At 49.3% G+C, this 18,252-nt stretch overlaps 2 protein-coding genes across 10 annotated transcripts; both read right to left on the bottom strand.

Moving 5' to 3' along the window:
- Positions 1-1,401: 1,401 nt before the first annotated feature.
- On the bottom strand, positions 1,402-5,503 carry LOC124666771. Of its 2 annotated transcripts, XM_047204098.1 has the most exons (5): positions 4,983-5,503; positions 4,760-4,891; positions 4,112-4,513; positions 3,514-3,641; positions 1,586-1,697 (listed from the first exon to the last, which is right to left on the bottom strand). In XM_047204098.1, the coding sequence occupies exons 1-4, from the start codon at positions 5,372-5,374 to the stop codon at positions 3,524-3,526; spliced, it is 1,044 nt and encodes a 347-aa protein (XP_047060054.1). In that variant the 5' UTR covers positions 5,375-5,503; the 3' UTR covers positions 1,586-1,697; positions 3,514-3,523. The 2 variants fall into 2 exon arrangements, with proteins under 2 accessions (XP_047060053.1, XP_047060054.1); XM_047204097.1 differs by lacking the exon at positions 3,514-3,641 and having other exon boundaries at positions 1,402-1,697; positions 4,983-5,501.
- A 1,680-nt stretch (positions 5,504-7,183) lies between these two features.
- Positions 7,184-11,032, bottom strand: LOC124666540. 8 transcript variants are annotated; one of them, XR_006990923.1, is made up of 7 exons: positions 10,856-11,032; positions 10,516-10,679; positions 10,144-10,414; positions 8,683-8,729; positions 8,441-8,549; positions 7,956-8,350; positions 7,184-7,837 (listed from the first exon to the last, which is right to left on the bottom strand). XR_006990923.1 is itself a non-coding variant. In XM_047203882.1 (4 exons), the coding sequence occupies exons 1-4, from the start codon at positions 10,647-10,649 to the stop codon at positions 8,123-8,125; spliced, it is 489 nt and encodes a 162-aa protein (XP_047059838.1). In that variant the 5' UTR covers positions 10,650-10,845; the 3' UTR covers positions 7,184-8,122. The 8 variants fall into 8 exon arrangements, 1 of the variants encoding a protein (XP_047059838.1); XR_006990921.1 differs by having other exon boundaries at positions 10,516-10,650; positions 10,856-11,031; XR_006990925.1 differs by lacking the exon at positions 10,856-11,032 and adding an exon at positions 10,784-10,819.
- Positions 11,033-18,252: the final 7,220 nt, after the last annotated feature.

Below are 18,252 nucleotides of genomic sequence, written 5' to 3'. Positions count from 1 at the left end.
TGGAGAACAAGGAAGCTGCCGATAGAGCCGCCGTCGTGTGGAAGGCCATCCTCGACAAGCAAGACGCCAAGATCGAGTTGGAGAGGGAGAGGGTGGAGGCGGCGAAGATGGAAGCTCACGCCGCTGCCATGAAGGCCACCAACGAAGCGACGCGGCTATCGTTGGCCAAAATGTCTCAAGAATAGAAGATCTTGATGGCCGACATGGAGAAGATGGACCCCTTGGCGCGGGCGTGGCACGAGATGTACCGCGAGCGCATCGGCCAAGAGGTGATGGTGGCGCGAGCTGCGTCGGCGTCTCCCCCGGCACCGTCCACGTTCATGTCTACACTGTCACCGTCCCCGTTCATGTCTCCCCAGGCACCGTCCCCGTTCATGTCTCCCCCGGCACCGTCGACGTTCATGCCTCCCCCGGTGACCGTGGATCCGTGGATCCTGTTGCAGCGACAGAGCTACCGCCGGCCGCTGATGAGGAAGTCGTCGAGGTTGCGCCGCCCGTGACCTCCTTCATTTGATCATGCGATCATATGGCTTGGAAGCCCTTTTTTGCGCCGGAAACGGCGATCTGGTGGCCATGTGTTGGCTCAAACTTCTTATTCCAAAACCTATTCGTATTTGGTGGCCGTGTGTTAGCCCAAACTTCATATTCGTAGACTTATTCGAATTTCTATGGTTGTGTTTGAGATTTCAAATTCAAATTATCTATCGGGGCCGCATGTTTGGGGGCGCCGGTGTGGGAGTAGCTCCCCCAAATGGAGGACACTGTGCCGGCGTCCCCCAAACGGAGGTGCCGGCGCCCCTGCCGGCGCCTATTTGGAGGCTACCGGTGGAGATGCTCTAACATGGCGAATCCTGCTGCCCGGTACACCATTGACAATAATTTTAGGGCAGCAATCATACTTAGCCATCGCTCCGAGAAACCCAGCAAACAAAGAGTTTCAAAAAGATAAGGCAAGACAGCAAATCAAAGGTGGAGATATCAATTCTGATAAACAAACCGTTGCACCTTCTGGAGTTGATCTGCCTCGCCACCTGCCTTTGCTCGCAAGAAATTTGATAAAGCCGGATGGTTAGAGCTGAATAGTTCACACATTTGATTGCGCAGACTGTTCACGAGTTTTTTTTTTAGAACAGCTAGGACAAACTGCGCACCAAGCTTATTGGTCTGTAATCTCCAACTTCTATGGCATCCAGTCTCTTGGGTATTAACATGATCAGCGCACGATTTAACCTGCACTTTCTATGCCATATAAATTGTGTGGTGAAGTATTCCTCCACACCTTCTTCCTTTCTTGTCGTCTCCGGTAGCCACTATAGTGAGAATCAAAACTGAGTGTGGTTTCTGGCCAGTCATGTAGGAGCGAGTGATATTTGTGGCACCGTATGAACATCATCCAGATAGTTGACGGTTCACTAATCACTATAGTAGTGGTTCAGAACAAGAAACAAACAAGCCTTATTAAGGATTAGTTCACTACAAACAGAACAGAAGTAGACCGAACTGATAGCTTACAGTATCAGAACAGGCGAAAACTAACAATCATTCCTACTGCTACCTATCAGGGCAAACTAGGAAGTGTAACATTGTCGAAGGAGAGAAAGCTGATACGTCCATTATCAACTTGACAGAATTTAAGAGGAATGCCTTCAAACTTGTTCTCCACGGTTTCCAGTTCATCCCTTGAGGGTGGCTTGTCTCTGCACATTAATTAAACCATAAATTGCTGAACCTAAGCCTTATGTGCTGTCAAGTTTATCCAAAAAATGTAGCCTTGCGTGAATCTCCTTAGGTACTTATATAACTTCTATGATAGTTTTGTTCCACATTTTGTGGCTTGGTGTATCTCATTACCTACTGTATGATCAGAATCAACAATTCCTTCCTTAGTTCCTTTGGGAAAATGTTGTTAATAAAATGAGAACGTACGATAAGATGTGAGTAATGGACACATGATAAGCATGCAAACATTTGAAATCATGATCGTACATTTTGATTGCAAGACAGGGCTCAACTAACTGTAAATCCGCTTAGAAATACAATTTCCCATCAGCTTCTTTACCAACCCTAAATTACTTCCATTCATATAGTTTGAACACCATAACCACTGATATAACAAAGCAAAAATAAATCCATGTGCACAGAAAAACAATTAACAACACAAAACAGACATCCATGTGTACAGAAAGACAACCTATAGCACCACATAGATAAATCCACCAAGCCTAAATGTACAAATGTTTCAGAATATTAGTTAACAGTAAAATGGGTCTTGTTAGGCCTCTCCACAGCCATTTTGGGTCGTCTGCCGTCGGATCATGTCTACGACCGTACAAGATTAGGCAGTCCTCCTGCTAGCGTCACAATCGCCAGACGCATCAAGGCCGCCGCAACATCTCTGGGCCGCTACTCCAGGGACCGACCTGGGAGTTGTGTTGTTAATCAGGCCTAAAACAGGTTGATTGGCCGTCCTTCTCGACGTTGCATGGGCCTTGGTAGCTCTGGACTTTCGGCCGGCCAGCGGGCTATACAGCCCAGTCTGTATTTGTCCCTTCGCCTCCTGCCGTTTTATTCAGTCCGATCTCGCCGCCGGCGCTGCATTGAAAGTTGAAACTGGAGCGTTTCCGCAAGGCTGTAATATCCCTTTAGTGCAACCGCGTTACTGTCTGTTTGCCTTCGATTTCCCTCGTATATATATGCTGCACCCAATTGTCTTCTTTCTCCGGCAAGCACCAATCCGGCTGCAGGGGCATGCTCTGCCTCAGCACCTCAGCCTCAGCCCCTCTTACGCTCGACGCTCAAATCGGCACGTCTTCCCTCCTGTTCTGCTCCACTTGGAGAACGTCGATCTCTTCACTGGCTGCTACATGGTCGCCGAGCTACAGGCCATCATATCACCATCTACGTCAGCCTACTTAGCTACTGCACGGAGGCCAGCACACGACATGGTGCTTTGTGGTTCAGTGGTGCAAGGATGCGAGGTTAGGTGCTGTTGAATCAATCACACTGTGTTTTGTGGTATATCCACCACATGTCCACATCCCTCTGCCTTGTCCTTACACCCACTCTATTTGCAGGAACTCAATATGCTACTGTGCGCTTGCCAAACGTTCATGCTTTCCTCAGGTATGCAGAATTGCTGATTAAATTGGTAATGTTTTATCAAATTTGTTTTCTTATGTTCAAGGATCTTTGTAGGCATAATGTCTATAATCATAGCAAGTCGATTTCTATCAAATTTTAGAAGTGCTTCAAAATGATGCATGGACTCCCAAAGCAATGTTTATGTGCTACAAGAAGATAACATTTTGTTTGGGTGGCCAGTAATTGTACAGGTACGGAGGTACCAAAGTGTGCTCAGTTTTGTGGTTGATTAATTGAGTAGTACTATGCACATCTTTTGAAGTTATGTAATACTAGATACTAGGTAGCACATGCTAAATATTTTGGCATGCATTATTCCATCATATCATGTACAGAAGGAATAATTGCATGCCAAAACTAAAGGCATCCTACCTTCTGCAGTTCATTGAGATAGACTCGGAGATAAAGAGCTATATTCCGAAGCCATGAAGCCATAAGATGTTACTCCTGATTGAAAGAAGTAAATATTTGGTGTCCTTCTGTAGGCTCGAGAGATAAACCTGAGTTTTTTTAAAGTATGTATTAATTGAATGATTTAGTCATATGTTTTCGACTCTTTGTGACAATCTACAAATTTGAGACATATGCTTTGCCACCTCTATCAATGCACTGTAATTACCAATCAAGTTAATGTCATGTGTCTGTAGTGTCATAAACGCAATCATATTTTCTCAATATGATCGGGCGCGGCAACGCGCGCCACCATGTTCTAGTATATGAGTAATCCAGCAAACATTTCAAACAAGAGATAACTAAAATCATATCAAACACCCAACAAACAATTTATGCACTTGTGTCAAAAGATAACTAATTTAGTGATTCAACTAGTACATCCTAAACAAAGTTAAACCATGTGGCCCTACTGTACACTAGTACTAAACAGTTCACAGGACAATGAACTACTGTATGAATGCCCAGGTTTATAAGAGTAAATGCACAGGTTTGTAAGTGTTGAGAAAAGTAACATTACCTTAGCAGACATAGGAGGAAAATAGGAACTCCCGGGCATGACTTTTTAAATTTGCTGTTTGGTAGATGAACTTCAAAGGATGGATATATCCCATCTATATGCATTTGTTTGAGAAATTTGGTGATGTCATTGCAGGCACCATTGGCTCTATCAGAGCAACGCTCAGTGTCAGCCATACTCTTGGGAGAATCGGTGACTTCACAAGTGCCGCTATGCTTCACTGTCCAGGGAACACCATAGCGTCCAACGATGTAGCCAAGCACCTTCAAGTGCTTGTAAGCTTGAAAGGCATCCCAGGAGCACCCGTAATTTCCGCCAGCAATCTTTTTATAGATTTCCTCCAGTCCTATCGTTTCATCCTCGTCGTCAAGAAGAACCAGTGCCCCTCTTTCTGCCAAGAAGCTGCATAGTTTGATCAGCCAGTAAGCCTCAAACTGAAAGTTGAAGTATTTGAAAACATAAGCCATGTCACGCGATTCATGCATAACCACCAAGCAATGAGTTCTCAAGTTTTTTTAGTGGGGCATCATGTAACTAGTACAGAGTGGAGGTTATAGGAAGGCACAATCAAATTATTCAAGTATGAGTAATCCGGGAAATGCTGCATTTTCTACGTTGGTACGGCATTTGATCGAACAGGTGGCGTACCCGATCTCCTCGACGTTGTAGTAGAGCTTGCCGCCCCTGGTGACACCGGTGGTCAGCCAGAGCTTCCCCTTGCTGTCAAGCACCTCCGCCTCGCCGGCGTCCTCCACCCACCGCGCCCGCGACGCCACGTTCCTGCGCCCAGCCATACAGAACCCGATGAAACTATCCACAGGCGCACCAGCAGCAGCACGAACAGACCAAATCGCGGGACGTGAGCACGCACCTGAACTGGATTCTCGAGGACGAGGGCGCCTCGTCGGAGAGGAAGGGGTTGAGGTGGTGCTCCTCCCCGTCGTCTTCGGCGGCCGCCGCGGAGGCAGCCCCAGGAGTGCGGCCCCTTCGCCGCCGGTCGCGCGGCGCGGCCGCCATGACGCCCCTTTTTCTCTCCCCGAAAAATTTCCACCTTTCACGAGTCACGACGACGGTCCGGCCGCCTCGACGGCCCCGTTCCTGCGACGGGGCTTCGCCGCGGAGCACGTGGTCTGTTGTGCGACGGGGATGGAGGCGGTGGCCCCGTGCGAGGAGGCTGTCGGCGGGTTCGAGGGAGGCGATGGAGATCCCCGTCCAGCGCCACCGTTCGCCGGCGCAGCGCGTCCTCGTAAGAGGCAGGCCCATGAGTGTGTTGGCTGCAAGGAGGGGACGGGGTACCGGCGGCGGTGCCCTAGAGTTGACCGCGGGGGGCGAGGTAGCTGGAGACTCGCGCCGGTCTCGGCCTGCTGCGTGTGAGGATAGGGGGTGTGCAGGGCCCAGCCGGCGGCGCGCTTCCATGGGGTCGCGCGGGGCCCTAGCCGGCGGTGCGTGTCGACGGGGGGCGGGCGGAGCTCCTGCCGGCGGCGCGCGAGGATGGGGTGGGGGTGAGGGGCGTTGTGGGTGCTCAGGTCGTCTGGACTGGGGACAGGAGAAGAGGTACGGTGGACAACGAGTTGATTCCTAAAACTTTAAGGGTTGAAATGGAATACGTACGACGGACCGGAGGAAACGTCTGTAGAACTTTTTCTTTTGACTAGTATAAATGCCCGTGCGTTGTCACGGGTACTCAAAATTCATTTTTCAGTGCACATATATAATTCACAAGTCACTATGAAAATCTAAAATAAATCAGGGATATCATAATGTACAACATGATAATACTGAACGCAATAACAAAACATCATTGTTGTGTATCTGCATGGTTCCAAGTTCTAGGCCACGAGACATTTTCAGAATCTAGGCCCCCGAGGTGATGCAACTCAGCGCTCTATGATGTCGTTGTTGATGTTGTTCGTGTTGCGCCACCGTGTGCTACTGCTGGTCATGCTGCCGCTGATGGTAGTGCTCATGTCCTAGCCACCGTTCCTGCACATGCTTCTTATATAGCCAAAAAAGTTAAAGAGATAGATATGAGAGAATATACCAGATGGAAGAAAGAGAGGCACGATTTAACGGGGATGTGTGTTCAAGCACATGCATCCTCCCTCCTCGGGCATTTGTTATCCGCTAGGAAGAGAAGAGGAGCGAGAGGGTTGCCGGCGGAGAGAGATCGGGAGGCTTGGGATGGCCCTCCTCCTGCTCGTCGGTCCGACGAGCTGCCATCTTCCCAGCTTCCTTCCGCACCGCGTGCCTCAGTACCGGCCCCACGAGTCCAGAGTGTTGGTGAACCATGCCCGGTCCCAGTGGCGGAGCTAGGATTAGAGCAAATGCATATGGCCATCGAACCTGGTGGGGCTAATCATATTTTTAACAACCATTTTCTCAAAATAACATGTGAATGAAATATTAGATTGTTCACCTTGAAGATTATTGCTCAATAATCCACCATTACACCAGATATCTAGTGTGGCCTGCCAAGTTTTGTGTATTGTGACAATACTGTAGACAGTGGATTTTCTTCGCACTTGCAAGAGAAATGGATCCAAGTTCAGGATAGTGTTCCATATGAGGTTTTTAACATTCTAAATGTTTGTACTGATAATATCATCGATGGAAAAACCGTAAAAAACTCTGTTACTAAGAAAGCACAAGAAAGAGCATAAATCAGAGGCAAGCCAAAAATAATGATTGATCAACAAAAATATTTTAGTTTCAGTAAGAATAACAGAGAAGGGCTGGTTGCACCTTTAGTTTCAGTAAGAATAACAGAGAAGGGTATTTAGCCCCAGCGCTACCCTCTTTCTTACAAATAAAAAAGTATTTTTATTTATTTCATTAGACATTAAAGTAGTCGAGGAAACATGATGACAAAATGGATGGAAGATAGTAGACATTGTTGTTGAAGTCCGTCAAACTGTTTCTAATAATCAGAAGCTTCTTGCCTGCTATTGACAAAGGAACATTACTTTCAAAACTTTTGAAATGTTTGGATTCATATCATTGAGTTCCCACACATTTATATTCAACCTCATATCTGGTCTTAACTCGGGGATATTAGTGGGGGTGGTGGTGGTAAGAAGCATTCCCCGGTACCACATAAGTTTATGGCATGCGCCAAACATGTTGTGTGATAGTTAACACCTCTGTTTGTAAGATTTAATAAGAATGGTTGCAACAATTCTAGAAGAATCAGTGAACAAATAAATGAAGGGTTTAGGATTGCTGCAGTCAAGCGAAAAACATATGTTAAAGAACACTGACCTTTAAGATCTTTTGAAACTCGATGGTGTCATTCTTCTAGTATGATGCAACAAAGTTTACCATTGCGATGATACGCCTTTTAAGACATCAAAATGTAAGATGCACTCTGCTATGATATCTTACATCAAGTATGTGAAGCAAGCTACAGGCAAAGTGAAATAGGCTTTCTAGTATGAAATGCATCATGGAGCATGAAACCAGATAATGTTTATTATCAAATTACGGATGGTCTAGGTGAGCAAGTACTTCAGATAATAGGTTCGAAAATTTTACGTTCGCTTATTTTCATGGAACATGCACAAACAACAATATTCAATTATCTATTAGAACAAATGTATCTTGAGAAGAAAGCTAATGATGGGGTATTTTTTAAGATAATTAGGCTATACACTCCTATTTTGAGAAAAAGCTAATGGATTGTGTGTTCATCCGACTCATCAGAGTCACGCTCATGAGGACTGTCTTCTCCTGTAAATCAAACAGCTTCAGAAGTAAGAGCAATTGCAGTAAAATAGTACTCCTACCATATAACGACATAACGTGATATAAATTTGCAAATCAGTTGTAAAGTTAACGTGACAAATACCTGGATGGAGAAAGTGCATCTTTCTTTGCTCGTTTTCTTCAATAGATAGAGCTTCCACTCTGGCATCCATCTGATCCTCCACGTCCTAAGAATATGTGCTTGGTTCTTGCTCACCACTATTGCTCTGTATGCGAGCACAGAACACCACTTTCTCACAACCACTGGAATCAAAGAACAAGACCTTGAAGCGAGCACTTCCACAGTATCGGAACATCAACGAGTCTTTCTCTGCTATATGATTGGGCATCGACAAATGCCTCCCATCCAGATCTGAGTATTGTTTTGTTTCTAAGCTCAGTGATTCCGACATCGTATACATTATCATCATGGGCTTCTAGTTTGATGGTTCTTGACAACTTCCATACAAAATAGTTCAAAAAGCTCTCTGGTATGACCTGCAAAAATGTTAATTTGTTAGAAAAATTAGCGTTAAAACAGTTCTCATTGCAATCGAGTCAGATGAACAAGCAATCCATTCTGCTTACCATGCTATGCCTAGACTTTCTGTCCAGCTACGTGACAAAACAATTGACCTTTCCATTCAAATGGGTCCAGTATCTCTTGCATCACTCACATGACTTCGCATCTTGCAGCCTACAGTATTAATGTTCTATAAGGAGAAATGCATGGATCGTGCCATATCAATATGGCAGAGAAACTAAATCTTGTCAGCCGCTACAACAATCTCGACAAAAAAAGGTAACACTACAACTACTCAAGAAGTTACCTGACTTTCAGAAACAATAGAGCTAGAAACCGGCATGTAGCTTCTTCCTGTAGAGAAATATGAAGGGGTCCTTCGTTATAAGCTGCAGCAGATCTTCCTGACCCCAACAAAAGAACTAAAAAACGAGAACTGAAATGAGGCCGAGGAGGGAGGCGAGAGGCAGGAGGACGGAGCCAGCACGAGCATCGTCCATGTGGCACCAGCGCGCCGCCACGGCCGTCAACGGGCATCGAAGTCGAGCTCCCCGGCCTCGTCCGTGGCGGCGCCATCGGTACTCTCGGAGGACGGCGCCGAGTCGCGGAACTCCGTGAAGGCGTGGCCGCCGGCGAGATGCAGATCGTGGAGAGCACGGGGCGCTAGCGGTGGCACCGCGCGGAGGACGAGGAACGGCGGAAGGAGGTTTGCGCACGAGGGGTCGTCGGCAAGCACTGGGGGTGGAGGGGTCTTCGAGCGGCGGTGCACGATATGCGAGGGAGGAGCGGCGGCTGCGAGAGGGTTTCCTGTTGTTCGGCACAGGGAAGGGAGAGGCGTCAGGGCGCTGTGTGCGGGAGGAATCGACGGGAGGGGTGTTGGATGAGCGAACGATGTATTGTGATGACGATTAGGCCCAAGCGGCCCAGATAGGCGGTCGTGCGGAACGGAAGTACGATGACCCACTCGCCATCAAGCGGCTACCGGACAAGTTCGCTGAGTTCGTCGACGGCGTCGAGCCGATGCACTTGCAGCTACGGGAGGCCAGCTGCAACTTCTGCCGCTGGACCGTGGAGGTCCTGTTCGACGGGCAGGGCAACACGGGGTGGGACAAGTTCGCCCGTGACCTCGCGCTCGAGCCCGGCTGCCAGCTCACCTTCCTCTACGAGGGGGGATGGCGAGATGATCGTCAAGGTGTTCGACGACACAGCCTGCCGCAGGCACTACCACACCGACGACTCCGGCTCCAACACCAATAGTTAGAACGTCGAGTGTTCTTTCTTTGCAACGAATCTGGCTACGGGCCAGACGAAGCCAGTAGTGGAGGTCTCTGTCTGTTCTTCCTCGGTAGAACCAACAAGGACACCGTCTCCTCCTGCTGGATTTTATCCAGCTTGGGTGATTGGGTGTGCCCTCGAATGTTCTTTCTTGGCAGCGAACATACGAAAATCAACACAACTGGCTTCTTTTTTTAAAAAAATTATATTTGTGTCCACCATGGTTCAAACTATGTGTTAGTTTGTGTAAACCATGTTTCAAACTATGTGTTAGTTTGTGTAAAATCATGTTTCAAAATGTTATAGAGAAGAGGGAAAAAAGGAAGAAAAAAAATGCGTCGCCCCACTAGAGCAGACCCCAGACGCAAACGGACGCGCGGACAAAAACGGTCAAAACGGTCATTTTTGCGTCCGCAGCGCGACGCAAACGAACGCTCGCGGACATTAAAATATGTCGCGCCGCTGGAGATGCCCTAAGGCCAAAGTGCCAAACCTTGATAAGCCGAGGTGAGTCGACAATCGCTGTGCCAAGATGGATCGTTGGTCGTCGCTGCCACCATCGCGAAGATCGAGGTTGTGGCGTTCTGGTTGTTGCCTCTATCCCTGCTGATCCCGAGAGGTTTGGGCGCGCGGGGCTGGGGACTGGGGTGCATCACACATTCTGCTGATCCCGGGAGGGCACCATCGCATCCTCGATTGAGGAGAAGGGGCCGGCCTACTCCACCTCCTCTGCGTTGCCTCCTCAACAGCAGCCACCGTTCTTCCTCCAGGACCAAGAGTCCAAGACACAGCAATACAGAAACAGAAGTCAGCAATTATATGAAGACACAATAAATAGAAAATATCAATTTATACCAGGCAATACCTAGAACAGTGTAGGTTAAAGCTGATGGTTAATGGTGCACTTCTCTCCACAGATTGCAATTGTCCCATAAAAGATTTTTCTTGTCCTCTCACAGTAGCGCCGAACATGAACTGCTCCCTCTCCCATTTGCTCATGCTGCTACGTTCAGTTCAGCAATCAAATATCTATTTTGTCAACGAACACACATTAAAATCGTAGATTTGTATTCAAGCAGAATCCGAAAACTTTCGAGCGGCCATGGCGGTCACCACAAGTCCAGAAAATCCACGAATCAAATCAAGAAGCAGGCAGCTCCAGACGACAAGAAAAAAGAACTGAAAAATAGGGGATTTATCTGTACCTGGGAACGATGAAGACATTGATAGGAACCCAGAGCCCTCATTGGGCTCGCTCCAGGCGGCCTCTTCGTCGGCATGCGAACTGCCCGAGTGCTAGCGTTCGCCCAAGGATGACGCCACGCGGCGCGCTGCCGGATGCGCGATTTGCAGTGGTAGCTGCGGGAGTCTCGGGCTCGAGCGCCGCCATGTCGAGTGGTGCAAGGGGGAGAGAGCGGGTCAACCTTCGAATCCGCTCTCGGGTCCCCGGACCGGCCGTCCGCGCGCGATGGTGACGATCTTGTGCGGGCGGCGGACGGAGCGCGCGGTGCGGTACGCGATCTGGGCCAGGCGTAGATGGGCGGAAGCGGTGGGGCGAGGTTGTGCGGGCTTTGGCAGGGCGAAGCGCTGGTGGGCAGCGGGCGGCGTTGGTGGTGAGCGTGCGGGGGTGGGTGGACCAGGCGGCGGCGGGCCGCGGAGGCGGTGGCGGCAAAGGACGAAGGTGTACACCAGAGTCCGTCATCCTACTCCGGAGCCAGATCCTCGCCCGCCTCAGCCGCAATCCTGCGGAGCGTTGACAAGGGAGCCGGGGCGGTGTGCCGATGGGAAGGGCGGCGGGCGCTGTGTAGGCGTGCTAGGTGGATTGACTGAGGAGACGGTTTCGATGACGCTGTTTTTCGGAAGGAGGCGAGGTTTGCGGGAGAGACTAATCGAGGATGGGCCCATGTTGGCCATCCGTGGAAAAGAGGTGACGACCAAAACGTATTGAGAGGTAGGCAGAATAAGGAATATGTTCCTTCTTTTTAAGTAGTGTAGATTTCACGAGGAAATGTCGATCTATCACCTATCTCAGAGGAGTAGTATCTTATTAAGACTGCAGGAACGAATACTGCAGTGCTGCACTGCCGCCGCCTCGCCCCTCTCCTACGCGCACCGCCCGCTTCGGCGACCACGTAGTCAATAGAAATTGTACTGTGTGACTTTTGCCCAATCTAATAAAATGCATTTATGCTACTAAGTAGTTTCTATGTTCTTATATATATATATAGCTATTAGACATATTGAATATGTGCACATCACAAATGTGCACCCATATCATTTAGGGGCACATGGATTTGTGCCTTCATAGATATACCTATTAGGGCACATTGGATATGTGCCCTCGTAGATATACCTGTGAGGGCACATTGGATATATGTCCCAAAAACTATTTAGGGCACATGGATTTGTGCCCTCATAGGTCATATCATTTAGGGCACATTGAAGTATGCCTTAAAAGGTATACCTTTGAGGGCACATCCAAAATATGCCATAATTGGTATGTCCTATAAAGGCACTTAAAATATATGCCCTTTTTTTAACTTTTGAGAGCATATAAAAAATGTGCCCTTAAGAATGTGCCCCTAAAACACTACCGTGGTGTAGTGGACCAGATAGCCTTGTCAGAGTCTGTGAGGAACCACAAATCCATGGAGGTATTGCTACGCTGGTAGGATGCAACCAAGGTGTCACTTAGCTCAGTCAAGAAATGTGGCCTCTCGTTTGGCAGAGGGAGGTGCAGGAGATCCGGCCGCCATTTCTCCTTGTCAAAGTCGTACACTTCGCTTTCTTGGAAGACCAGGAAGTAGAGGACCCCTTTGACGAGGGCCATAATCCGAGAGCTTGAGGGAACGGCGCTGGTCGGGGGGTAACCAGTCTCCCTCCACCCACCGGCATCGCCGAGGGTAAGTACACAGCAGAAAGTGCCCTCGCGGTAAGCCATCTCTTGGGCGATGGCCAACACCTTGGTCTCTCCCGTCGAGCCGTCCCGGCCTGCCACATACGTGGTGGAGTAGCGCGTGTATGTGTATGGGCCACGGTTGACGATGATGACATCGGGCAAGAGGGAAACAATGCCGGTGGCTGGGTCCAGCATGCGGAGGGGCTTGTCGCCCCCTTCCACACAGAGTAGGTCGAGATTCATACAGAACGTATTCGAACGATAGCCTAGTATACAATTCTCGACGCGCATTTGTCTCACGAGTTGGCCGGACGTGTCGAGAATTCGGATGTCCAGTGGCTTGACCCCATAGCTCTCGAATAGATCCCAAGGCTCCAATTTGCACACAGCGATGAGCGGTTGCTGACGGACCTCGTGAGCGGTGACGAGCCACGAGTCGGAGAGGAGGGACCGCCACGACTGGCAGACGGCGCGGAGCCGGCAGAGCGGCTTGGCGGGGAGGCGCAGCAGGATGTCGCGCAGCACGTCCGTGGGGAGAAGGCCGTCGTCGGAGGCCGCAGCGACGATAGGAGCGCTGCTGCTGTCGCCCCCGGTTGTCTGAAGCCTCTCGGTCTGAACGACCGACGCCATTGCAGAGCGTCTTGTTTTCACGATTACCGCAAAGATCCCAATTATTGCCGTAGTTGTGTAATTATAGTACCTGCGCAGCAGCTAGCCGGCTTGACATGTAGAGTTGGACTCGAATTGGGAGAAGCTAGCTCCGACTCCAAATATGAACTGCGCAAACCAAATCCTTGACTGAAACAAGATCCTAAACATACGGTCTGGCAGGGCAGGGAAATAGCCACATCCGCATCTTTATAAACGTAGTCAGCACTTCTAACATGGTGAATCATGGTGCCTGGCAGGCTGGCACACCATTGATGCATCCAATTCGTGGCTCAGCCACTGAGATGGGCTCACCTGCGCGTCGCGAACGGGCCATGGGCCATGAAAATCAGGTCGTTTGGTAGCCTGTGCGGTCTTTTGCGCGTCGGAGAAGGAAGCCAGGCCTCATCGTTTGGTTGCCCGTTTCCAGCCCATCTTGCTCGCAAGAAAATATGAATCAGCTGTTCGGTTTGCTCAAATCACTGTTCTATATCCTTACCACAATTTAAATAGGGTGAGATTACCATGCCATAGCATGTTACATACGATCAGACACCACTCAGAAGAACAAGATCCTAACGATCACCACGGTGAGGAAGGCGATGATGTAATCTTTGACCCGGCTGGGACGTACCTCCGGCGGTGCTCCTTGTAGAGCATGTACTTCCTCCGGTGGCAGCTGTGCTAGTGGCACTGCCTGATCGATTGCCTGATCTTTCAGAAACTCCTCTTCCAGGAAGATGAGGTACTCTTGTTGTGCTTCCTCCAATGTTTCATACCTTCGGTAGCTGTTGTCCGAGTAGCCACTGTCCTGGTCTTGACACACCCTCCATGAGCTGTAGATTCCTCGAACCCGTCCGCGAAACACCACATACCACTACCACGGCATAAGAAGAAGTAATCGATCACAACCATGAAGCAATTCAGAAAAAAGCAATAGAATAACACAAGTGTTGACAACAAATTATAAACTAACAGGGGCATGCATGATCATTCCAAAAATGAATCACAAGTTCATCCTACACTACCATGGTGTCATCCTACCACCACAACAAAAGTGAGTGCCATCCTAACACCGCAAAGTTCACCATCATCTAAGGGGTTAGTATATACCACCTCATCATAGTTACAAAAGGGGGCCATCAAATTTTTTCATCCCTAGCTAAGCATCATCATCATCATCATCATCATCACCACCATCATCATCATCATCATCATCACCAGCTCCATGCATGCATCCCTGAACCACCGCCTCAGGGGCACCACTACACCTTTGATTGGTACTTGCCAAGGTAGTTCCTCAGCCAGAGGATGCTGTGTGGCTCGATCATGTCGACGAAGCTGAAAACCTGGGCCTTGTGGTCGGCGAGGTGGCTCAGGGCGGCCATGAGATCATCCTCCGTGAAGCCAAGCATCTACATGACCTCATTGTACATGTCAGGGTGCATGTCTGTGGGCTTGTTGTCCTGATGGCCTATGCAACGTCTTTCACAGCAACAGTCATGTTGGTGAAGGCCACCGGCTCGTCGTCGGCGAAGGCGCCTCTCTTTCTCTTGCCGGCGGTCACCTTCTCAGGCGCATCGCCAGTCTTCTCAGGTGCCCCATCAAGGTTGACTGTGTCGGACTCCTTGGTTTCAGCATCCTCAGGTGCAGGAGTTGCTGCAGCCGAGCCTAGGGGCTCACTGGATCCCATGGCGTACTTGCCGGTGGCGAGGCCGAAAGAGAAGATGGTGTGCATCTCGTCGTAGTTGGCAATGGGCACATTCAGGAACTCCGCGTCCTTTGAGTGATCCTACGATACGAAGAGACAATGATGTTAGTTCTCCTAGTGGCTGATCAAACGAGTTAGTGAGGTGGACTAAGTTAGTGAGGTGCTCACCGCGACGTGCCTGCAGTAGTGCTCGCCCTCAAGGATGATGCATTTGGTATCCTCGCACCACTGAGCCCCGGCCTAGATCGTGGAGCCTGCTAATGGTGAGCCACCTCTGCCTCCACTTCCTCAGGTGCTTGTACACCTGAGTGGAGCACACGGTGACATAGGCATCCCAAATGGGCCTGCCAAAGATAGTACCCGGGGTTTATCGAAGGCCCATTACCCGAAGAATAAGAAGGTTCGAGAGCCCAAGATATGTTAAGGAAAGTAGAGTTGTAATAAGAAGTGTTGTTTGTAAATCTGGCGGGATGAGTTAGAAACCGTCCCGAACTCTGTAACTTGTACAAAACGAAACCCTCGGCTCCACCTCTTATATAAAGGGGAGTCGAGGGACGAGGAGATCATCGAATCATTGTCTGCAAACCCTAGTTTTCATAATCGTCGAGTACTTTTCGGCTGAAACCTTCGAGATCTACTTGCCCTCTACTTCTAACTAAACCCTAGCCTACAATCCATAGGCATTGATAAGTTAATCCCTTGTCAATTGGCGCCGTCCGTGGGAATTAGAGGCGTAAGGATCCGATCTCGATGGCACGTTCAAGATCTTCGACATCGTCAACCGGAAGCAACACTATGGATCGAGGTAAACGGATCGCTGCTCGGTCTTGTTGATTTTGTTCCTCACCCACCCTCCCGTTTGGATGCATATGCGTATCCGGCGGAGCCCTTGGAGATGACGTTCGGAAGGTTCCACTTTCGCGTCGAGAAGGAAGGATCGTATCGTGTCGAAATTCCGATTTCGTCGGGATCGTCGGCGGTCGATTCTCGATTTTTCAAGCTATGCATCGTCAACCGAGTCGAAGAAGAAACTTCGGCAACACGTTACGTCGAGCATCGTAACAAGAGAGAAACTCGCCAAGATCTTCAGTGACACATCGTTTGAGTCATCTCGCGGACTCATATATAAGCGATGGCTCAAGCGATGTCGACAGCTACGACTTCATCGACAAATCCATCACAGTGGGCAAGGTCTTCATCAATCTCAACAATGATGTCACCAAACCCAACATAGATCTGAGTACCAAATATCATCAGATTTATGCTATCGAAAATCAAGAGGAAACATCGGAGGCTTTCGACGAGTTGGGAAATCCTTTTGTCGATCCCTTAGATCTAAGGAGAGGTATGGGCACTAAATATGTCGGGCCCACACCACGCGTCAGAGTTCAACTTCCACAGGCAGCTTGGGATAGAGCGGCAAAAGCCCTAGATGGTTCGGAGCCAATGACGACGACAGCCACAGCTCAAGAACCGCAAGCTTATCAATATAGGCTCGCACGAACCGCCCGAGAAATAGAAAACAGACAGACTGAGTTGAACAGAGAAAGGAGGCAGCTTCGCATCCGGCAGAGAAGGGCAGATCTAAGTGGACAATCTAGAGTTTCGGTGATAGCCACAGGGAGGCTCGGAACGAGAGGAAGATCAAGGTTACAACACATACCCGAAGCGTAAAGAGAGCACTTGGTTCAAAACCTCGACATGTCTTTTATGTCGATAGATACAAGAGGAAATATTATCCCTAAAACACCAGAAGCTGGGTATATGGCGACACAAGCTTACATCCTTGCATCCAGGCCACCCCCAGGAGATCCAAGGGAAACATTATACAACATGGCGTTAGCAGGGGTTGGAGCTATGGGGACAGCGTTCGTAGCAACGCCTCCCGAAGGAGCGGCAAGGCAAAATAGTCCACGACCTGCGGCAGCAACGGCGGCAGCTCTGGAAGGACCAAGTGGAGCAAGAGATACAGGAGCACAAGCAAGGGTCGATAGAGCGAGGCAAAGCGAAGAGATCATCGGCAGTCCCCGGAGCTTAATGACGAGGATATGTGCGGTCTACCGTGCTTCACGAGAAGAGTCCGAAAAACTCGAGTCCCCTCAGAATTCAAGTTACCCGATCACTTCAAAAAATTCGACGGTTTGCAAGATCCAGAAGATTGGCTAATTGATTACCTCGAGACGGTGAAGCTAACTCGGAGGAACTAGGGCAACAGCCATGCAAAGTATTCAGGTGCACTTAAGTGGAGCCGCACGATCTTGGATCAAAAAACTTCCGCCAGGATCCATCGACAGCTGGGAAAGTTTCGAGGACGTATTCGTCAAGAACTTCAGGTCCACGTGCAAAAAACCTGCGTCGTTAGAAGAGCCGAGGGCATGTCGACAAAAGCCAGATGAGTCAATGAGAAAATATATCCAAAGGTGGAACATCATAAAAAACTCGGCAGAAAACATATCTGACGAGAGAGCAATAGATGCGTTTGTCGCAGGAATTAGGCGTGGAGATTTTGTCGAGGACTTGGGAAGGACCAATCCAAAAACAAGTATCCGCGTTGATGGAGATAGCAAATAGATGGGCAGACGGAGAAGACGCTGTCCACAATAAACGACACAGGTCGCCGGAGGAGGACCGTGGTCGAAATTATCAATCGAGGCGACGATTTCCTCGGCAGCACTGTAACTACGACGCTCCAGTGGCAAATTTCGGCTGGATTCGAGCCAGGCAGGAGGAAACAACAGAGATGATTATCGGAGAAGCAATGAACAGCGAAGCGATAATAGGGACGACTCCCGCAACGTACAAAATAGTGGGCCGAGGTTTCCAAGACCTTTTGTGTCCCCCGAAGAAATGTTGAACGGACCGTGCCGGATGCACTTCTTCCTCGACGAAGCAACGGGAAAAGACAGGTCGGGGCACCTGCAGAAAGACCGTCGAAATTTTCGAGCAATGTTCGGATACGCAGAAAATGCTCACGCTCGAGCAGCACGAGAGAAACCCTCGGGAGCCCGGGAGCGAAGTTCACCTACCGCCACCTCCCGCGATTACGGACGACAATCGGCATCAGCTCGGAATAGCGGCAGTACCTCCACCACCACCTTACGTTGATCCTAACTCAAACGGAGCGATGATCGATGATTCGTAAGGGAAGGCCGTCCAACAGAACTCAAAAAGTAATCTCGAGACAAGTGTTCATGGCAGAGAAAATGCCTCCACCAACAGTTGAGTACCTCAATTGGTCAGGGCAAGACATCGGCTTCACCATAGCGGACCACCCGCAGCAAGTTCCTCGACCAGGGCAGTCAGCACTTATTCTGCCAGCAGTTATTGCGGGCTTTGATGTTTCT

Source organism: Lolium rigidum, chromosome 6 (genome assembly GCF_022539505.1).
Source record: "Lolium rigidum isolate FL_2022 chromosome 6, APGP_CSIRO_Lrig_0.1, whole genome shotgun sequence".
Classification (NCBI taxonomy): Eukaryota; Viridiplantae; Streptophyta; class Magnoliopsida; order Poales; family Poaceae; genus Lolium; species Lolium rigidum.
This window is presented reverse-complemented; position numbering and strand designations above follow the sequence as displayed.

Bases quoted from the DNA above. Each gene is read 5' to 3' on its own strand.
- LOC124666540 (XM_047203882.1), bottom strand. From the start codon at position 10,649: ATGAGCAAATGGGAGAGGGAGCAGTTCATGTTCGGCGCTACTGTGAGA. The intron at 10,169-10,308 runs GTGTGATGCACC...TGGCACAGCGAT, and splicing joins CCTCCCGGGATCAGCAGAAT to TGTCGACTCACCTCGGCTTA. The intron at 8,351-10,143 runs GTTTGGCACTTT...ACATTTTTGCAG, and splicing joins ACTCACCTCGGCTTATCAAG to GTCATACCAGAGAGCTTTTT.
- LOC124666771 (XM_047204097.1), bottom strand. From the start codon at position 5,374: ATGGGCCTGCCTCTTACGAGGACGCGCTGCGCCGGCGAACGGTGGCGC. The intron at 4,514-4,759 runs GTACGCCACCTG...CAAACTATGCAG, and splicing joins TACAACGTCGAGGAGATCGG to CTTCTTGGCAGAAAGAGGGG. The intron at 1,698-4,111 runs GTAATGTTACTT...ATTAATGTGCAG, and splicing joins TTCCTCCTATGTCTGCTAAG to AGACAAGCCACCCTCAAGGG.